The sequence below is a fragment of the Aquarana catesbeiana genome, linkage group LG03, assembly GCF_042186555.1.
Source record: "Aquarana catesbeiana isolate 2022-GZ linkage group LG03, ASM4218655v1, whole genome shotgun sequence".
In the NCBI taxonomy this organism is placed as follows: Eukaryota; Metazoa; Chordata; class Amphibia; order Anura; family Ranidae; genus Aquarana; species Aquarana catesbeiana.
In genome coordinates this window covers 95,782,909-95,799,789 of record NC_133326.1, presented here as the reverse complement: position 1 = coordinate 95,799,789, position 16,881 = coordinate 95,782,909, and the positions used below count along the sequence as shown (strand labels likewise).

Here is a 16,881-nt window from a genome sequence, read left to right as displayed (position 1 = left end):
CACAGCTCAGGCTGACTATAACATGCTAAACTGAGACACAAAGTCCTGGGAGATTTTATTTGCTTGAAAGTGAGTGTTTTATGTTCAAAGGGGACGTTTTTTGACTCAGAAAACACGACATCATCTTGCTGCTTCTGAACTCCAGACTACAATGTTGTATGCCAACAGCTCCTTTTTATTATTGCTTTTTAAGCTCCAAAGACACAAACAATATTATACAAGTAATCAGTGCAAAACGTTAAAGGGACACGAACAATGGATGTTCTAGTAAAGCTGGTTATACACTGATCGAAATTCAGGTGGTCCAGCATGGACTTGCCAAATATATATCGGTGTGTGGGCCCCCCTGGTCAACAAAAGTAATTTATTTAATCGACTTTTGTCAAAGAAACATCCCATCCACCTCATTTGTATGGATCTGTTTTGTTTTTTTTTTTAATGTTCAATCCCCTGGCTGACAAAAATAAACTAACCGTATTAGGCCATCATAACAAGTAGGGATGAGCCGAACAACCCCCGGTTCGGTTTGCACCGGAACCTGCGAACGGACCGAAAATGTTGTACGAACGTTAGAACCCCATTGAAGTCTATGGGACTCGAACGTTCGAAATCAAAAGTGCTAATTTTAAAGGCTACTTTGCATGGTATTGTCCTAAAAAGGGTTTGGGGACCCGGGTCCTGCCCCAGGGAACATGCATCAATGCATGTTTTTTCGGGAGCAGTGATTTTAATGATGCTTAAAGTGAAAAAAAAAGTGAAATATTCCTTTAAATATTGTACCTGGGGGGTGTCTATAGTATGCCTGTAAAGTGGCGCGTGTGGCGCGTGTTTCCCGTGCTTAGAACAGTCCCTGCACAAAATGACATTTTTAAAGTAATAAAAGTCATTTAAAACTGCTTACGGCTTTAATGTAATGTCCGGTCCCGGTAATATGGATATAAATTAGTGAGACAAACGGCATGAGTACCCCCCCCCAGTCCATTACCAGGCCCTTTGGGTCTTGTATGGATATTAAGGGGAACCCTGCACCCAAATTAAAAAAAGGAAAGGCGTGGGGCCCCAGGCCCACTGAACAGCAGTATACAGGCGGTGCAAACAAGACAGGGACTGTAGGTTTGTTGTTAAATAGAATCTGTTTGTAATTTTGAACTGGTACATTTTTAAAGTGTAGCTCCAGCCAAAAAATCTATTTTTAAGCTTTTTGGAAAACATAGGGAAGGGTTATCACCCATGTGACATTTGTTTTGCTGTCTGTGCACCTCTTCAGAAGATTTCACCTCACTTTCTGTCCTAATGACAAATGTTTTTTGACAATTTGGGTTTTTTAGTGAAACAAGGATTGGTGATAAAGCATCAGTGGAGAGGAGACACGTTTTTCCCATATTAACTCTTATGCCCCGTACACACGGTCGGACATTGATCGGACATTCCGACAACAAAATCCTAGGATTTTTTCCGATGGATCTTGGCTCAAACTTGTTTTGCGTACACACGGTCGCACAAAGTTGTCGGAATTTCCAATCGCCAACAATGCGGTGACGTCAACCACGTCCAACGAGACTAGAAAAGGCCAGTTCAGAACCAAGCGCGGCATCCTTTGGGCTCCTTTTGCTAATCTCGTGTTAGTAAAAGTTTGGTGAGAGACGATTCGCGCTTTTTCAGACTCGTGGCTTTCAGATCGTTTTCTGCGGTTCAGTTTGTGCTTGTGGGTTTGTATCTGTTCTTCAGTGCATGCAAGCAAGCTCCGCGTGACTTGGATTAGTCATTGTGTTCTTGTTCGTTCGTTACTGTTTTCCAGGTCGCTCTTCACAGGCCTTGCTGTTCTTCAGTGCGTTCTGTTACTTCGTTCTGAACAGCCGACCATGTTGCGTATACATACTCCTCGTAGAGTTCGTGCTGTGCGGGGGCTTGGTGTTGGGGTCCTGACCTTGACACAAGTCCAGTCCATGAACAGGGTGGGGAGGAGTTCATGGACCAAGAATTGGTTGCTTCAGCGTGACCAATTCTGTCATATGCCTTTGCTCCGTGAGATCCGTGAGAATAATCCTGATGATTTCAGGAACTTTCTCTGGATGACGGACCCAGTCACCGTCTGCTGGCTTTGCTGACCCCCTATATCAACAGGCAGGATACCTGCATGAGGCAAGCCATCACTCCGGAGCAGAGGCTCGTTGCTACCTTGCGGTACTTGGCGACAGGGAGAAGCCTGCAGGACTTGAAGTTCTCGACAGGCATCTCCCACCAGGCTCTGGGTATCATTATCCCAGAGACCTGTTCTGCCATCATACAGGTCCTGCAGAAGGAGTATATGAAGGTAAGATTTATCCTTTAATATCACATTACCATGATTGTAATATGCTGTGAATGTCCCCTTTGTTCTCATGCATGCTGGATTTTTATGTAATTATTTTTTTGTCCTTCATACATATTTGCCTTCACTTACCTCCCCAGCATTGTCTCTCCTGGCCCTATATTCACCTCACGTAGTCACTTAACAATGTATTTTATCAGCTCCATAGTAGTGTTTTACCCCAAACACCCCCTAAAATGTTTAGAAATGTGATTTGTGCTTTAAATTCAGGCAGAGGCTTTTTTTTGTGTTGTCCCCAAATCATTTTTATTAACCCTCCCTCCCCCCAACTGCTAAGTCAGCTGATCCCAATTCTCTATCTATCCTCAATCATCTATCTACTGACTTTGCCAAACCCATACACACTATACCCACCTCTTTTGTGGTCAGATTTATTGATGAATTCCCCAAAGCATGTAGTGCAAGGGCCTGCCTGAATACTTTCAAATGGTACTGTTTAAAGTTTTTGTATCCTATTATTATCTTGATAGGTAATAGCAGAATGTCCAAATGTGCTCAAATGTGTACAGTGTGTATTTATATCTTTGTATTATGACACTTCTTACCTGTCCGGTGGGCTGCCAATAGTGTAACTAAGGAGGGGCTGTTTAAAGTAATACCCATTATTTAGGCATTCATCTCTCAATGAAGTGAAGAGGGTTACCTGTCCAAGATCCCCCCCTATAATGTTAGAAATGGCCCATGAGAGGGGGTGGGAGGGGGAATATGATAGGTGTACCTTATACTTTGGTGTTGTAAAATTCCCCTTAATAAATGTTATCTGGATGTTGGCCAAGAATGTTTGTGTCTAATCTGCTTGCCATGTTTATGTGCAAAAATACTAAGTTTGTTTTGTTTTCATCGCCACAGGAATGGCAGACTGTGGCCTCCCACTTTGTCCAGCGGTGGGACTTTCCTAACTGCGGAGGGGCAATTGATGGGAAACACGTCCACATCGTCCCACCCCCCAACTCGGGGTCGTACTATTATAATTACAAGGGGTTCAATAGTATTGTGATGTTGGCGGTGGTGTCGGCTAATTACGAGTTCCTGTATGTGGACGTGGGGAAGAATGGCCGGATGTCCGATGGTGGAGTCATCGCCCAGACGGAGTTTTACAGGCGTCTCCAGAATGGCAGCTTGGACTTGCCACCTCCAGAAGACAATGTGGAAGGACTCCCATTCGTCTTCGTTGCGGATGAAGCCTTTGCGCTGGGGGACCATCTTATGCGGCCATTCCCGATGATCCTCACCCCGGACCAGAGGGTTTTAAATTACTGGCTGGCCAGAGCCAGAAGAGTGGTGGAGAACACATTTGGAATCATCCTATTTTTGACACCCATCCATATGGCGGAGTATAAACTTAATCATATAATCCTGGCGTGTTGTGTTCTACATAACTTTTTACACCAACATTCTGCCAACTATGCTGCCTCAGTTGGGCCTGAGGCCGGAATTCTAAATGAAACAACCCTGACGGCGCTTGAAAGTGGCCGTCCTGGCTTGCCCTCCCTGAGTGCCCATGATGTCCGGGATAAGATACCTTGAGTTCTTTGCGGGTAGGGGGGCCATCAATATGCCAGACAATTTGTGAAGCCTTTATCAAATAAAAATAAAAGAAAAAAATAAATCTTTGGTGACATTTACTGCTTGTGTTTGTTTTAGCTGACCCTGACTGAAATGTGTGTAGTCCTGAAAATGGCGTGATTGTGTAACCTTATCCAAAGCACTGTTGGCTGTTATGTATTAAAGGCAAAGACACTTTGCACTACAAGTGCACTTGAAACTGCACTGAAACTGCACTTGTAGTGCAAAGAGGATTTGCCCTTAGGAAATAACCCTCATTTTCACAGAAAGCTGCAATTACATCACCACAAAAGTGTTGTAGCGTTGAGACAATAATCCACACATTCTTGATTCACAATCTTTTTAATACCTGCACAATCACATGTGCATTTAGAAAAGGTTTTTAAAACCTTTGTATAACCTTTTTTGGGGTGGCATTATCAAAAATAGAAATATCCATTTAAGATAAAACAGGCATATGTAAAACCAACAAGAAAGACACACATCTTGAACTTAGAAAGTTCACATTTGGTAGAACTCATATCATACATGAGTATTTAGGAACTGTGTTTGATATTGCGTTCAGATGGGGTGAAGTCACCCCAGGAAAAGCCAAATTTGCAAGATGCACACAATTTTGCCAATGTCAACATGTGCTAGCTGCCATCACGGGGGATCAAGGGATGTGTTTTGGGGGAGAAACCCCTTCCTCTCAGCTACTTTATTATTGAGGAAGGGGTTGCACCCCCAAAACGCGTCCATTGATCTCCCGTGATGGCAGATAGCACATGTTGACACACTGTGTGCATCCTCCAAATTTGGCTTTTCTAAAAATTGCTCAAACATTTTTAAGATTGTAGCACACAAAAAAACAAAGGGATTTGGAGGGGTTTTAAACTCGCCCCAAAACATCAATGATGTTTTTAGTTTTTTGAATAACATCATTGATGTTTTTCTTGAGGTTTTCCAATTCTAAATTACACCCCATGATCTCCCCAAACAGGATCTGGGCACTTTCTGATGTGAAAGGATCTGGATCCACAACATCACGATCACCTAAAAAGAGAGAAACCAAACAAAAACAGGTATCGAAAATATGCCGGTATCCATCTCTTACCTGAGTCTGTGGTCGCAGACACTCACCTGTTGTGGTGACAATTTCCACCACATCTTCTTCCTCCTCCTGCTCTGCTTGAGTTGGGGGTATTTCCCCTTCTTCCCGAGGTGGGGGGTCTCTGTTCTCCTTGGATGAGGGGTGTCCTCCGAGTCTTTTCTCCCCTATGTAAAATAAAAATGGTATATTTAGCACACAGATATATGATGGCAGAACTATAAATAGGAAACATTGCTTGGAAGTGGGGTACAATTGTCTATTTTGGCCGAGTTCCAAAATGTAGCATTTTCACTGTCCTTTGTCAAGCTGCAATACTTTTTACCTGTTTTAAACAAGCTTCACAGATGGAGTCACCCCTATAGTATACACTGGAGCACCTGTGTGGGCCCCCTAATAAAAAGGGTGTTCTTGTGTCCCACACTAGTGCTCCAGAGTCCAGATGTGAAAACAGCTGCTGAGTGTCCTCTCCTTACACAGAATCTAGTTTGAATTTCATTCTAGTAACAAACACATCTACACAACCAAATTAGTTTCATACAAGTAGGGCGTCAAAAATTTGGCCAAATGCACATGGCCAAAACAATGGTGTTTTATAGTCCGAAATAAAAATGTTTGATACGAACGAATAATGTGCCCATGAACATGAAAGTTGCCAGTTTAAAATGTACACTTTTAAGAAAAGCACATGGAGCTGCACGAACGTAATAAACAGAAAAAGATTAGGAACACAGGACAACTACTTTTTTGCATTTCTCTCCGGATCTTTCTGTACTGCTCGTGTTCTAGTAATTTCAGGTCCGACCACCGCTTCCTGAGCTGATCTTTCGATCGTCGTACCCCGAAATTCCGGTGCAGACTCCTGACCACTTTCGCCATGATCTTGGCCTTTCTGACATTGTTGTTTTTCTAAGGTCCATATTTCCCGTCATAGTCGGCCCTCTTCAGGATGTCGACCATCTCCAACATCTCCCCAAAGGACATATTTGAGGCCTTAAATCGTCTCCTTCTGGATCCAGACGTTTCAGGCTCCGGCCTTTCCTCCTCCTCGTTGCTGTAATTAGCACGCACCTGCTGTGTATCCGCCATGTGCTCTCCCCCACTGTGCAGAACGAAAAGGGGTGGGGAATAGACTAGAAAGAACGTCAGGGGCGGGCGGAGTTAGACGCATGCACAGTGTGTATAAAGCGTAACACGCGTGCGTTTTAAGTACGATCTGTGAGCGGAGGAAGGAGCATCGGAGGCGCCGATCATGATAACGAAGGTAAGATCTAAACTTGGGCCTATACTGCTTCGAAATGGAAGCCTATATTGTAACAAGATTAGGAGAGTTTGGCCTGACCTTAGGGTTTGTCTCGTGTTGTGTCTTGCTGAGAAAATGGATGGCTTCAATGACCACAACTTCCTCCCCCTGTTTATAGACAAATACAGGGAGCTGCCCTGTCTGTGGCAGGTAAGACACCCCATTATAATCATAAACAAAAGAGGCAGGCAGCGCTGGAGAAACTGCTGGAGTTGGTGAAGCCGGTGGTCCCCACAGCAACCATCCCCTATTTAAAAACCAAAATTGGCGGCCTGAGGAGCACTTATCTTAGGGAGCGCAAGAAGGTCACAGATTCCCAGAGATCTGGAGCTGCAGCAGATGACGTTTATGTCCCCAGGCTCTGGTACTATGAGAGACTGCGATTTCTGTCAGACCAGACTGAAGTCAGGGAATCCCTCTCCACTCTTCCTTCCACTCTTCCTTCCACCCCAGCTGAGGCTTCCGATGTCCAACCTGGGCCTTCCAGCCAGGAAGAAGTGGAGGAGCCCAGCTGGAGTCAGGTACAGCATTCTTCTACAGATTTCTGGTCAATAAATAAATGATCATTACTAGATGTTATTATTGATCACTACTTGGTGATTTAATAAAGTGTTTGACATATCAATAGACAGTAGTGGGCACCCAAAATTGGGACAAGAATGAAAAATGCTGGGCCCCTCCGCCTTCCATACAAAAGACCCAGGAAGGGGAGTCACGTTCAGGATTCTGCACTCGGGCTCATTCAGGAGGCTTCTGCGTCCCTCAGAGCCTTACCCACTCCTGAAGAGGCCTTTGCCTGCATGGCTGCCACAAAACTGCAGGGCATGCAGGAGGGTCAACGCCTCATGTGTGAGCAACTTATTTATCCAAATATATTGAGGGAATCCCGATAAATAGTAAAGAAATAAGTTTGTGAGAAGTCTGTGTGAATATGAGCAGCAAAACTACTTAATTCTTCTCACATTATAAAGAAGAGAGTGCGCTGTATTAAACCATTTTTAACATTGCAGCCTGATGAAAGTGCTGTATCCATTCCGAGCGCTAATTTTACCCGACGGAGTTGTTCCATCTCGGAATTTCTTCTGAGCATGCATGGCACTTTGTGCGTCGGAACAGGCCACACACGGTCGGAATTGACGCGATCGGGTTTTGTTGTCGGAAAATTTTATAGCCTGCTCTCAAACTTTGTGTGTCGGAAAATCCGATGGAAAATGTCCGATGGAGCCCACACACAGTCGGAATTTCCGACAACACGCTCCGATCGGACATTGTCCATCGATAAATCCGACCGTGTGTACGGGGCATTACAGGAGAGAATTTCCCTTCCTAGGGGCAGATTTCATCTCACTTCCTGTTGTCTCCTTCAGTTTGCAAGTAGGAGTTGTTTGTAAGTTGAATGTTTGAAAGTAGGGGCCTGCCCAATATACTCTGCAGAAATTGGGGCCTTAGGAGTTGGTGTTGCCACAACACTGTAAGCCCTCACAGTTACTCCTGGTGGGCGCAGGAATGGGCTCTGCTGTGAAATATTAGATCAAGAATTGTAATTACATGCCCCTGTTGAACAGAGGCAGAAAAATTGGGCCTTTGGTGGTGGCGGTGCTGGTGCCACAACACTGTAAGTCCTCACAGTTACTCTTGGTGGATGCAGAAACAGGCCCTGCTGTGAAATATTAGATCAAGAATTGTAATTACTGTTGAACAGGGGCAGAAAAATTGGGTCCTGGGCACTGGTGCCACAACACTGCAACCCCTCACAGATACTCTAGTTGGAGAGCAGGAATGAGCCCTCCTGCGAAATATTGCATCAAAAATTGTAATTACATGCACCTGTTGAACAGGGGCAGAAAAATTGGGCCTTTGGTGGTGGTGGTGGTGTTGCCACAACACTCTAAGTCCTCACAGTTACTCTTGGTGGGAGCTGGAACGAGCCCTGCTGTGAAATATTAGATCAAGAATTGTAAATACATGCACCTGTTGAACAGGGGCAGAAAAATTGGGCCTTTGGTGGTGCTGGTGCCACAACACTGTAAGTCCTCACAGTTACTCTTGGTGGACGCAGAAACAGGCCCTGCTGTGAAATATTAGATTAAGAATTGTAATTACATGTCCCTGTTGAACAGGGGCAGAAAAATTGGGCCTTAGGCACTGGTGCCACAACACTGCAACCTCTCACAGATACTCTAGTTGGAGAGCAGGAATGAGCCCTCCTGCGAAATATTGCATCAAAAATTGTAATTACACGCCCCTGTTAAACAGGGGCTGAAAAATTGGGCCTTAGGCACTGATGCTGGTGCCACAACACTGCAACCCCTCACAGATACTCTAGTTGGAGCGTAGGTACAAGCCCTGCTGCAAAGTATTGCATCAAAAATTGTAATTACACGCCCCTGTTTAACAGGGGCTGAAAAATTGGGCCTTAGGCACTGGTGCTGGTGCCACAACACTGCAACCCCTCACAAATACTCTAGCTGAGTGCAGCAACGAACCCTCCTTGCAAAATATTGCATCAAAATTGTAATTACACACCTCTGTTAATCAGGGGCTGAAAAATTGGGCCTTAGCCACCAGTGGCGGCGCCCAGAACCAAAAATATTCTTACAAGCTATCAGCATGATCATTGAGGAGGAAGAGGATAGTCACTCAACATAACAGGATAGTCACTAAGCATCAGCATAGGCAGGGAAGGGATCTGACATTTCAAAAAAAATAATTCGGTTACATCAGCATCAGGTGCTTGGTAGCTGATGGTGATCTAAGACTGATTCATTTTTTGAAGGTCAGTCGATCGACAGAGTCGGTGGACAGGCACACCCTGTAATCGGTTACAAAACCTCCAGCAGCACTGCATGTGCATTTCGAAAGAACGCTGGATGCAGGACAGGCCAGTAGCTCAATTGCATACTGTGCAAGCTCTGGCCAGTGATCCATCCTCAAGACCCAGTAACCCAGAGGAATTTCGGTGGGAAAGGTGTCCAAGTCAGATCTTGGCCCTAGGTATTCCTGCACCATGTAAAACAGATGCTGGCGATGGTTGCTGGAACCGATCATACCTTGGGGCTGCGGACTAAAAAATTGTCTGAATGCATCGGTCAGACGGCCACCTTCTCCACCGCTCCTTCTTTGACTGACCAAAGCCTCAACAACACGTTGTCCAGGAACAGGAGTTTGTAACCTCCCAGTCTCTGGGAACGCATTGCACAGACCTTTCTGCAAGGCCTCCCGAAGATGTTTCATCCTCTGCTCCCTCTGCGACGGCAAGATAAGGTCCGCAACCTTACCCTTGTAACGTGGATCAAGGAGGGTTGCCAGCCAGTATTGATCCCTCTCCTTGATACCACGAATACGAGGATCCTTCCGCAGGCTTTGCAGGATCAGGGAGGCCATGCAGCGTAGGTTTGCTGAGGCATTCGGTCACTAAGGACAACATGATCTGCAGCCACCTCCTCCCAGCCACGTACAAGTCCATGGGTTTCTTGGGACTGTAAATGATCCCTTAAAGACTGCTGCTGATGCTGAGTGCCAGGCTCCACCTCCATGCTGACACAATCCTCCTCTTCCTCCTCCTCATCCTCTTCCTGTGTGATCGGCGGGCACGCAGGAACACTGTCTGGATAAAGGGGGCCTTAAGAGCTAAGGAAGTCCTCCTCTTCCTGCCTCTGTTCTGCCTCTAGTGTCATGTCCATTATTCCATGCAGCGTGTGCTCCAACAGGTGGACAAGGGGGACACTGATGCATGCACTGTCACTGCTCACCATCCTCGTAGCCTCTTCAAATGGTGATAGGACAGTGCATGCATTCCTGATCATGGTCCACTGGCGTGGGGAAAAAAAACAAGCTACCCTGACCCTGTCCTGGTGCCATAGTCGCACAGGTACTCATTGATGGCACAGATTAGGCGGTTCTTGGGCAGGTTAAGTTCCTTTTGGAGATCAGCCAGCCGAACACTGGCATTATATGACCTGCGGAAATGCACACAGACTTTCCTGGCCTGCCTCAGGACATCCTGTAAGCCCGGGGACCTGCCCAAGAACCGCTGCATCACCAAGTTAAGGACGTGAGCCAAACAGGGCACATGGGTCAGTTGTCCCTGTCGGAGGGCGGAGAGGAGGTTGGTGCCATTGTCGCAAACCACCATACCTGCCTTAAGCTGGCGTGGCGTCAACCACCTCTGAACCTGCCCCTGCAGAGCTAACAGAATATCTGCCCCAGTGTGGCTCCTGTCCCCCAAGCACACCAGCTCAAGCACCGCATGGCATCTTTTGGCCTGCGTACTTGCGTAGCCCCTTGAACGCCTGCGGAGCACCGCTGGTTCCAAAGACAAATCAGCACAGGAAGAGGCCATGGAGGAAGAAGAATTGGAGGGGGTGGAGGAGAGAGGTGTGGCAGAATCACCACTAGTAGTATTTTGGAGGTGTGGTGGCGGAACAACCTCCAACACTACTGCACCCTGTCCTGCATCCTTCCCAGCTGCCAGAAGAGTCACCCAATACGCGGTGAAAGATAGGTAACGTCCCTGTCCATGCCTGCTGAACAATGAGTCATCGATAATATGCACCTTACTGCTGACCGCCCTGTCCAGCGAGGCCAAGACATTGCCTTCCACATGCCGGTAGAGAGCCGGAATTGCCTTCTGTGAGAAAAAGTGGCGTTTGGGAACCTGCCACTGAGGAACCGCACATTCCACAAACTCACGGAAGGGGGCAGAGTCTACCAACTGAAAAGGCAGCAGTTGAATTGCTAGCAATTTAGCCAAGCTACCATTCAACCGCTGGGCATGTGGATGGCTGGGAGCGAACTTCTTTCGGCGGTGCAGCAGCTGGGGCAGGGAAATTTGCCTGGTACAATCTGACGTCGGTGTACTGATAGCAGATTGCCCCCAAGTACTTGGCTGTGACACACCTTATTCTACACCTTCATTCCTCTCAGTGCAGGTCTCAGAGAGGACTGAAGGTATAGTGGGGTTGGAGATCCCAGATGATGAGGAGCATCATCTGGGATGCTCCTCATCATTTGGGTCTTTTAGGTACGCTTGCCAACGAACTGCATGGCAGGTCAACATATGTCTGGTAAAGCATGTGGTGCCCAAGTGGGAGATGTTTTGGCCACGCGAGATACGCTTGAGACATATGTTGCAAAGAGCAGCGGTGGGATCTGATGCACTCCTCTCAAAAAAGGCCCACACCAAAGAACTTTTGGAATAATGCACAGAGACAGCAGCGCTCTGCACATGCGGAGCTCTGCAGTGTGATGCAGTCGGTGTGCTGCCCTTAAGCTGGCCCCTGGAGGGCATCCTGCCTCGTTGGTGATGTGCCTCCTCCTCCTGCTCTCTCCTATCAGGCACCCACGTGGAGTCAGTGACCTCTTCATCCCCTCCCTCTTCATCACTAGAGCCAATCCGGCAGTATGCTGCAGCTGGGGGAACATGACTGCCAGATTGCTGTCCTTCTTGGGCACCCCCTCTCTCTGGGCTCACGTTACTGCCTTCCTCTAGCTGGGTACCATCATCGGAGCCTTCAAAATGCTGGGCATCCTCCTGGAGCATGTACCCAACACTGTGGTCAAACAGTTCGGGGGACTCCTCAGGAGGACATGATGGGGCTAGGGGAGGAGTGACTGATGCCATTGAGCCAAGGGAAGAGGCCGCGTTGGCAGCTGCTTTGCCAGACAAAGTACCCTGAGCCTGGGTGAGAGAGGATGAGGAGGATGAGGACGGCTTGGTCATCCACTCTACCAAGTTTTCCGCATGTTGCGGCTCAACGCGGCCAGCTGCCGAAAAAAAGGACAAACGTGTCCCACGGCCACGTGCTGATGAGGATGCACCGTCTCCACGACCAGCACTGTTGCCTTTAGACACAGAGCCTGCTTGCCCTCTTAAATTGGTTTGTGACTGTCTGCCTCTCCTTGTTGGCCTTCCAGACATACTAATGGCCTGCAGTGAGATGTAGCTGCACAAAGCTGGGCTGTGTATATATATATATATATATATATATATATATATATATACTGATACTGCAGTTAGCAAAATCAACTGCCTGCCTGTAGTATTATTAGTATGAGAACACCAGCAATTGTATTCAGGTAGCTTTAGGTGCACACTCTGCAGAGGATGCAGTACACTAACTGTAAATACTGTAACTGCCTGCCTGTGGTATTAATAGGAGCAGAACAACAGCAATTGTCTTCAGGTAGCTTTAGGTGCCCACTGTGCAGAGGACACAGTACATGAACAGTAAATACTGTAGCTGCCTGCCTGTGGTATTAATATAGGATCAGAAGAACACCACCAATTTTATTCAGGTAACTTTAGGTGCACACTGTGCAGAGGACACAGTACACTAACTGTAAATACTGTAGCTGCCTGCCTGTAGTATTAATAGGAGCACAACAACAGCAATTTTCTTCAGGTAGCTTTAGGTGAACACTGTGCAGAGGACGCAGTACACTAACTGTAAATACTGTAGCTGCCTGCCAGTGGTATTAATATAGGATCAGAAGAACACCACCAATTTTATTCAGGTAGCTTTAGGTGCACACTGTGCAGAGGGCGCAGTACACTAACTGTAAATACTGTAGCTGCCTGCCTGTGGTATTAATAGGAGCAGAACAACAGCAATTGTCTCCAGGTAGCTTTAGGTGCACACTGTGCAGAGGACACACTACACTAACTGTAAATACTGTAGCTGCCTGCCTGTGGTATTAATTGGAGCAGAACAACAGCAATTGTCTCCAGGTAGCTTTAGGTGCACACTGTGCAGAGGACGCACTACACTAACTGTAAATACTGTAGCTGCCTGCCTGTGGTATTAATAGGATCAGAAGAACACCACTAATTTCCTTCAGGTAGCTTTAGGTGCACACTGTGCAGAGGACGCACTACACTAACTTGTAAATACTACAGCTGCCTGCGGTACTGTACTAATAGGATCAGAAGAACACCACTAATTTTCTTCAGGTAGCTTAAGGTGCACACTGTGCAGAGGACGCACTACACTAACTTGTAAATACTGCAGCTGCCTGCAGTTCTGTACTAATAGGATCAGAAGAACACCACTAATTTTCTTCAGGTAGCTTTAGGTGCACACTGTGCAGAGAACGCACTACACTAACTTGTAAATACTGCAGCTGCCTGCGGTACTGTACTAATAGGATCAGAAGAACACCACTAATTTTGCTTAGGTAGCTTTAGGTGCACACTGTGCAGAGAACGCACTACACTAACTTGTAAATACTGCAGCTGCCTGTGGTATTTCACTAATAGGATCAGAAGAACACCACTAATTTTCTTTAGGTAGCTTTAGATGCACACTGTGCAGAGGACACACTACACTAACTTGTAAATACTGCAGCTGCCTGCGGTACTGTACTAATAGGATCAGAAGAACACCACTAATTTTCTTCAGGTAGCTTTAGATGCACACTGTGCAGAGGACGCACTACACTAACTGGTAAATACTGCAGTTGTCTGCGGTACTGTACTAATAGGATCAGAAGAACACCACTAATTTTGTTCAGGTAGCTTTAGGTGCACACTGTGCAGAGGACGCACTAAACTAACTTGTAAATACTGCAGCTGCCTGCGGTACTGTACTAATAGGATCAGAAGAACACCACTAATTTTCTTCAGGTAGCTTTAGGTGCACACTGTGCAGAGGACGCATTACACTAACTTGTAAATACTGCAGCTGCCTGTGGTACTGTACTAATAGGATCAGAAGAACACCACTAATTTTCTTCAGGTAGCTTTAGATGCACACTGTGCAGAGGACGCACTACACTAACTGGTAAATACTGCAGCTGCCTGCGGTACTGTACTAATAGGATCAGAAGAACACCACTAATTTTGTTTAGGTAGCTTTAGGTGCACACTGTGCAGAGGACGCACTAAACTAACTTGTAAATACTGCAGCTGCCTGCGGTACTGTACTAATAGGATCAGAAGAACACCACTAATTTTCTTCAGGTAGCTTTAGGTGCACACTGTGCAGAGGACGCACTACACTAACTTGTAAATACTGCAGCTGCCTGCGGTACTGTACTAATAGGATCAGAAGAACACCACTAATTTTCTTCAGGTAGCTTAAGGTGCATACTGTGCAGAGGACGCACTACACTAACTGTAAATACTGTAGCTAATAGGATCAGGAAAAACACCAGCAATTTTCTTCAGGTAGCTGTAAATACTGTAAAAACACCTACCTGCCTGTCAGTAGTAGGAAGGGAACAACAGGAACGGATCTAGCTAAACTGAATACAGTGTGTGTGTATATATATATATATATATATATATATATATATATAGATAGATATATTTATACACAACACCTAGGATGTATATATATACACAATACACTGTAAGTGCAGCTAACTGACTCGCCTGCCTACTCTATCATACTTAAATCAAATGACACTGTCTCTCTGTCTATCTCTCTCTCAACACCGGAACACACTACACAGGGCCGCCGTGTAGGCGGCCTTATATAGTGTGGGGCGTGTACTAAACCCCCTGAGCCATAATTGGCCAAAGCCACCCTGGCTTTGGCCAATTACGGCTCTCTGTACAGACAGCGCTGTGATTGGCCAAGCATGCGGGTCATAGTGCATGCTTGGCCAATCATCAGCCAGCAATGCACTGCGATGCCGCAGTGAATTATGGGCCGTGACGCGCCACTCGAATTTGGCACGAACAGCCCATATTGTTCATAATTCGGCGAACGACCGAACACACGATGTCCGAGTCGAACATGCGTTTGATTCGAACACGAAGCTCATCCCTAATAACAAGCATGGCTGGGTTTTACATCTCTTGCACCTATTGTAACAAGCAGATTTACTATGAAAAAAATTGTGGTTGGTGATTCTCATTTCAAATGACCTGTACTATGTTTATTATTTAAATAAGTACTGAATCAGCCTTTTTCAACCAATTTAACATGGGGGAACCCTTGAAATGTTTAAGATTTGGGTGCTGCTGCTGTATTTGAGCCAAAGGAATTGTAAAAGTAAAAATAATCAATGATACATCCAAAATGTGTGATGCCAGAAAATGGTGGTGTTGATGCTGTCCATGAAAATAATGTACTATTCTGTAATACCATATGCAGCAGAAAGGTATCTTCCAAGCATATCATTTAAAGGACTAGTGGTTTTTATCATGTCTCCCTTGAAGCTCATTTAAAAAGACCTACGTCTCTGCTGTACAATATTTAAAAGGTTTGCTTTGTTACATGTCCCTATGGCAGTGCCTATTTACCAAAAGTTTGCTTATTAGCCCAAAAAGGGACATATTTAAACAGCATTCATCCCCCATAGACTTAAGTGGAGCTTGCCACAAAATTCAGGTTGATCAAATATTGAGCCAGATTTGCCGAACCTTTGGCGATTCAAACCCGAACAGATTTTCCCTATAACTACTCGGTGCTTCAGAAACCAAAGATTTAAGGTTGAGTATGTTTTTATTGACATTTATTCCATACCTCCCAACTTTTTGAGATGGGAATGAGGGACACCTATCAGCAAAAGTATGCAGGCATAAGACACACCCCTTGCCACACCCCCTTAAAGGAAAATTGTACAAAAAAACAAGATTGGTTAAACACACAAGTGCTTTTTTTTTTAACACTACTATTCCTTTATATTGGCTTTTGAAATTTACAAATGCAGCAATTTAGAAATCAGATGAAAGGTTTAGCGCTGGAAAACACTTTTTGAAAGATAAAAAGTGCATTTTATATACATCTATATAGATCAGACCAAAAAGAGGGACAAATGAGGAGGAATGAGGGACAGAGGGACATTGCTCCAAATCAGGGACAGTTGGGAGCTATGTTATTGATTCGAAAGAAAAAGCAGTACAGTCAATACTTCGGATACCAATGCATTATGATTTTTGCTCTGGAACACCTGAGCAGCACAATCTCCATCTCTCCATAAGGAAACATAACCGGAAGTAGCGAACATCTTTCCTCGCTGCAGCTGGGGAGTGTGACAGCTACCCGTCACCATGGAGACCGGCACGCGGCGTGATGGGGCGTGGCGCGAGGATTGGAAAGGGAGGCGGGCGGCTTCTATGGTGACAGCGATGTTGAGGACACCATCTTCTCATTGTGTGGGAGGCAGAGAGTGAGTACCAGCGGGAGGGGGCGCCACCGCCGGAGTATCCTCCTCTGACCCCGATCACACCTCACTATGAAACATGCTGCCCGGGAAATACCGAGGGAGGATCGTCTCCAATGTGAGTATCCCCGCCAGTGTGTGTGTGTGTGTATGTGTGTGTGCCCCGATCATATCGTCCATTACCGGGATCAGCACTTGTCATTTCCTATATATCATCTATACCCGGGACTCCTTCCACTATACATTGTATCACATTGTGCCATTCACCTACATGTATCATTTCCTACATGACTATGCATTATTACATGACTGTGTATTGTCACATGACTGTGTATTATTACATGACTGTGTATTATTACATGACTATGTATTGTCACATGACTATGTATTATTACATGATTATGTATTGTCACATGACTATGTATTATTACATGATTA

At 45.7% G+C, this 16,881-nt stretch overlaps 1 protein-coding gene across 2 annotated transcripts in view; it reads left to right on the top strand.

The window, feature by feature from the left end:
• The first annotated feature begins 16,339 nt into the window (after positions 1-16,339).
• Positions 16,340-16,881, top strand: part of LRRC49 (leucine rich repeat containing 49) — a 183,011-nt gene continuing 182,469 nt past the window's right edge. The window contains exon 1 of one of the 2 annotated variants that reach the window (XM_073618837.1): positions 16,340-16,561. In XM_073618837.1, the coding sequence (XP_073474938.1) occupies positions 16,523-16,561 (39 nt within the window). In that variant the 5' untranslated portion in view covers positions 16,340-16,522. The remainder of the gene's footprint in view (positions 16,562-16,881) is intronic. The other variant, XM_073618836.1, reaches the window with a different exon arrangement.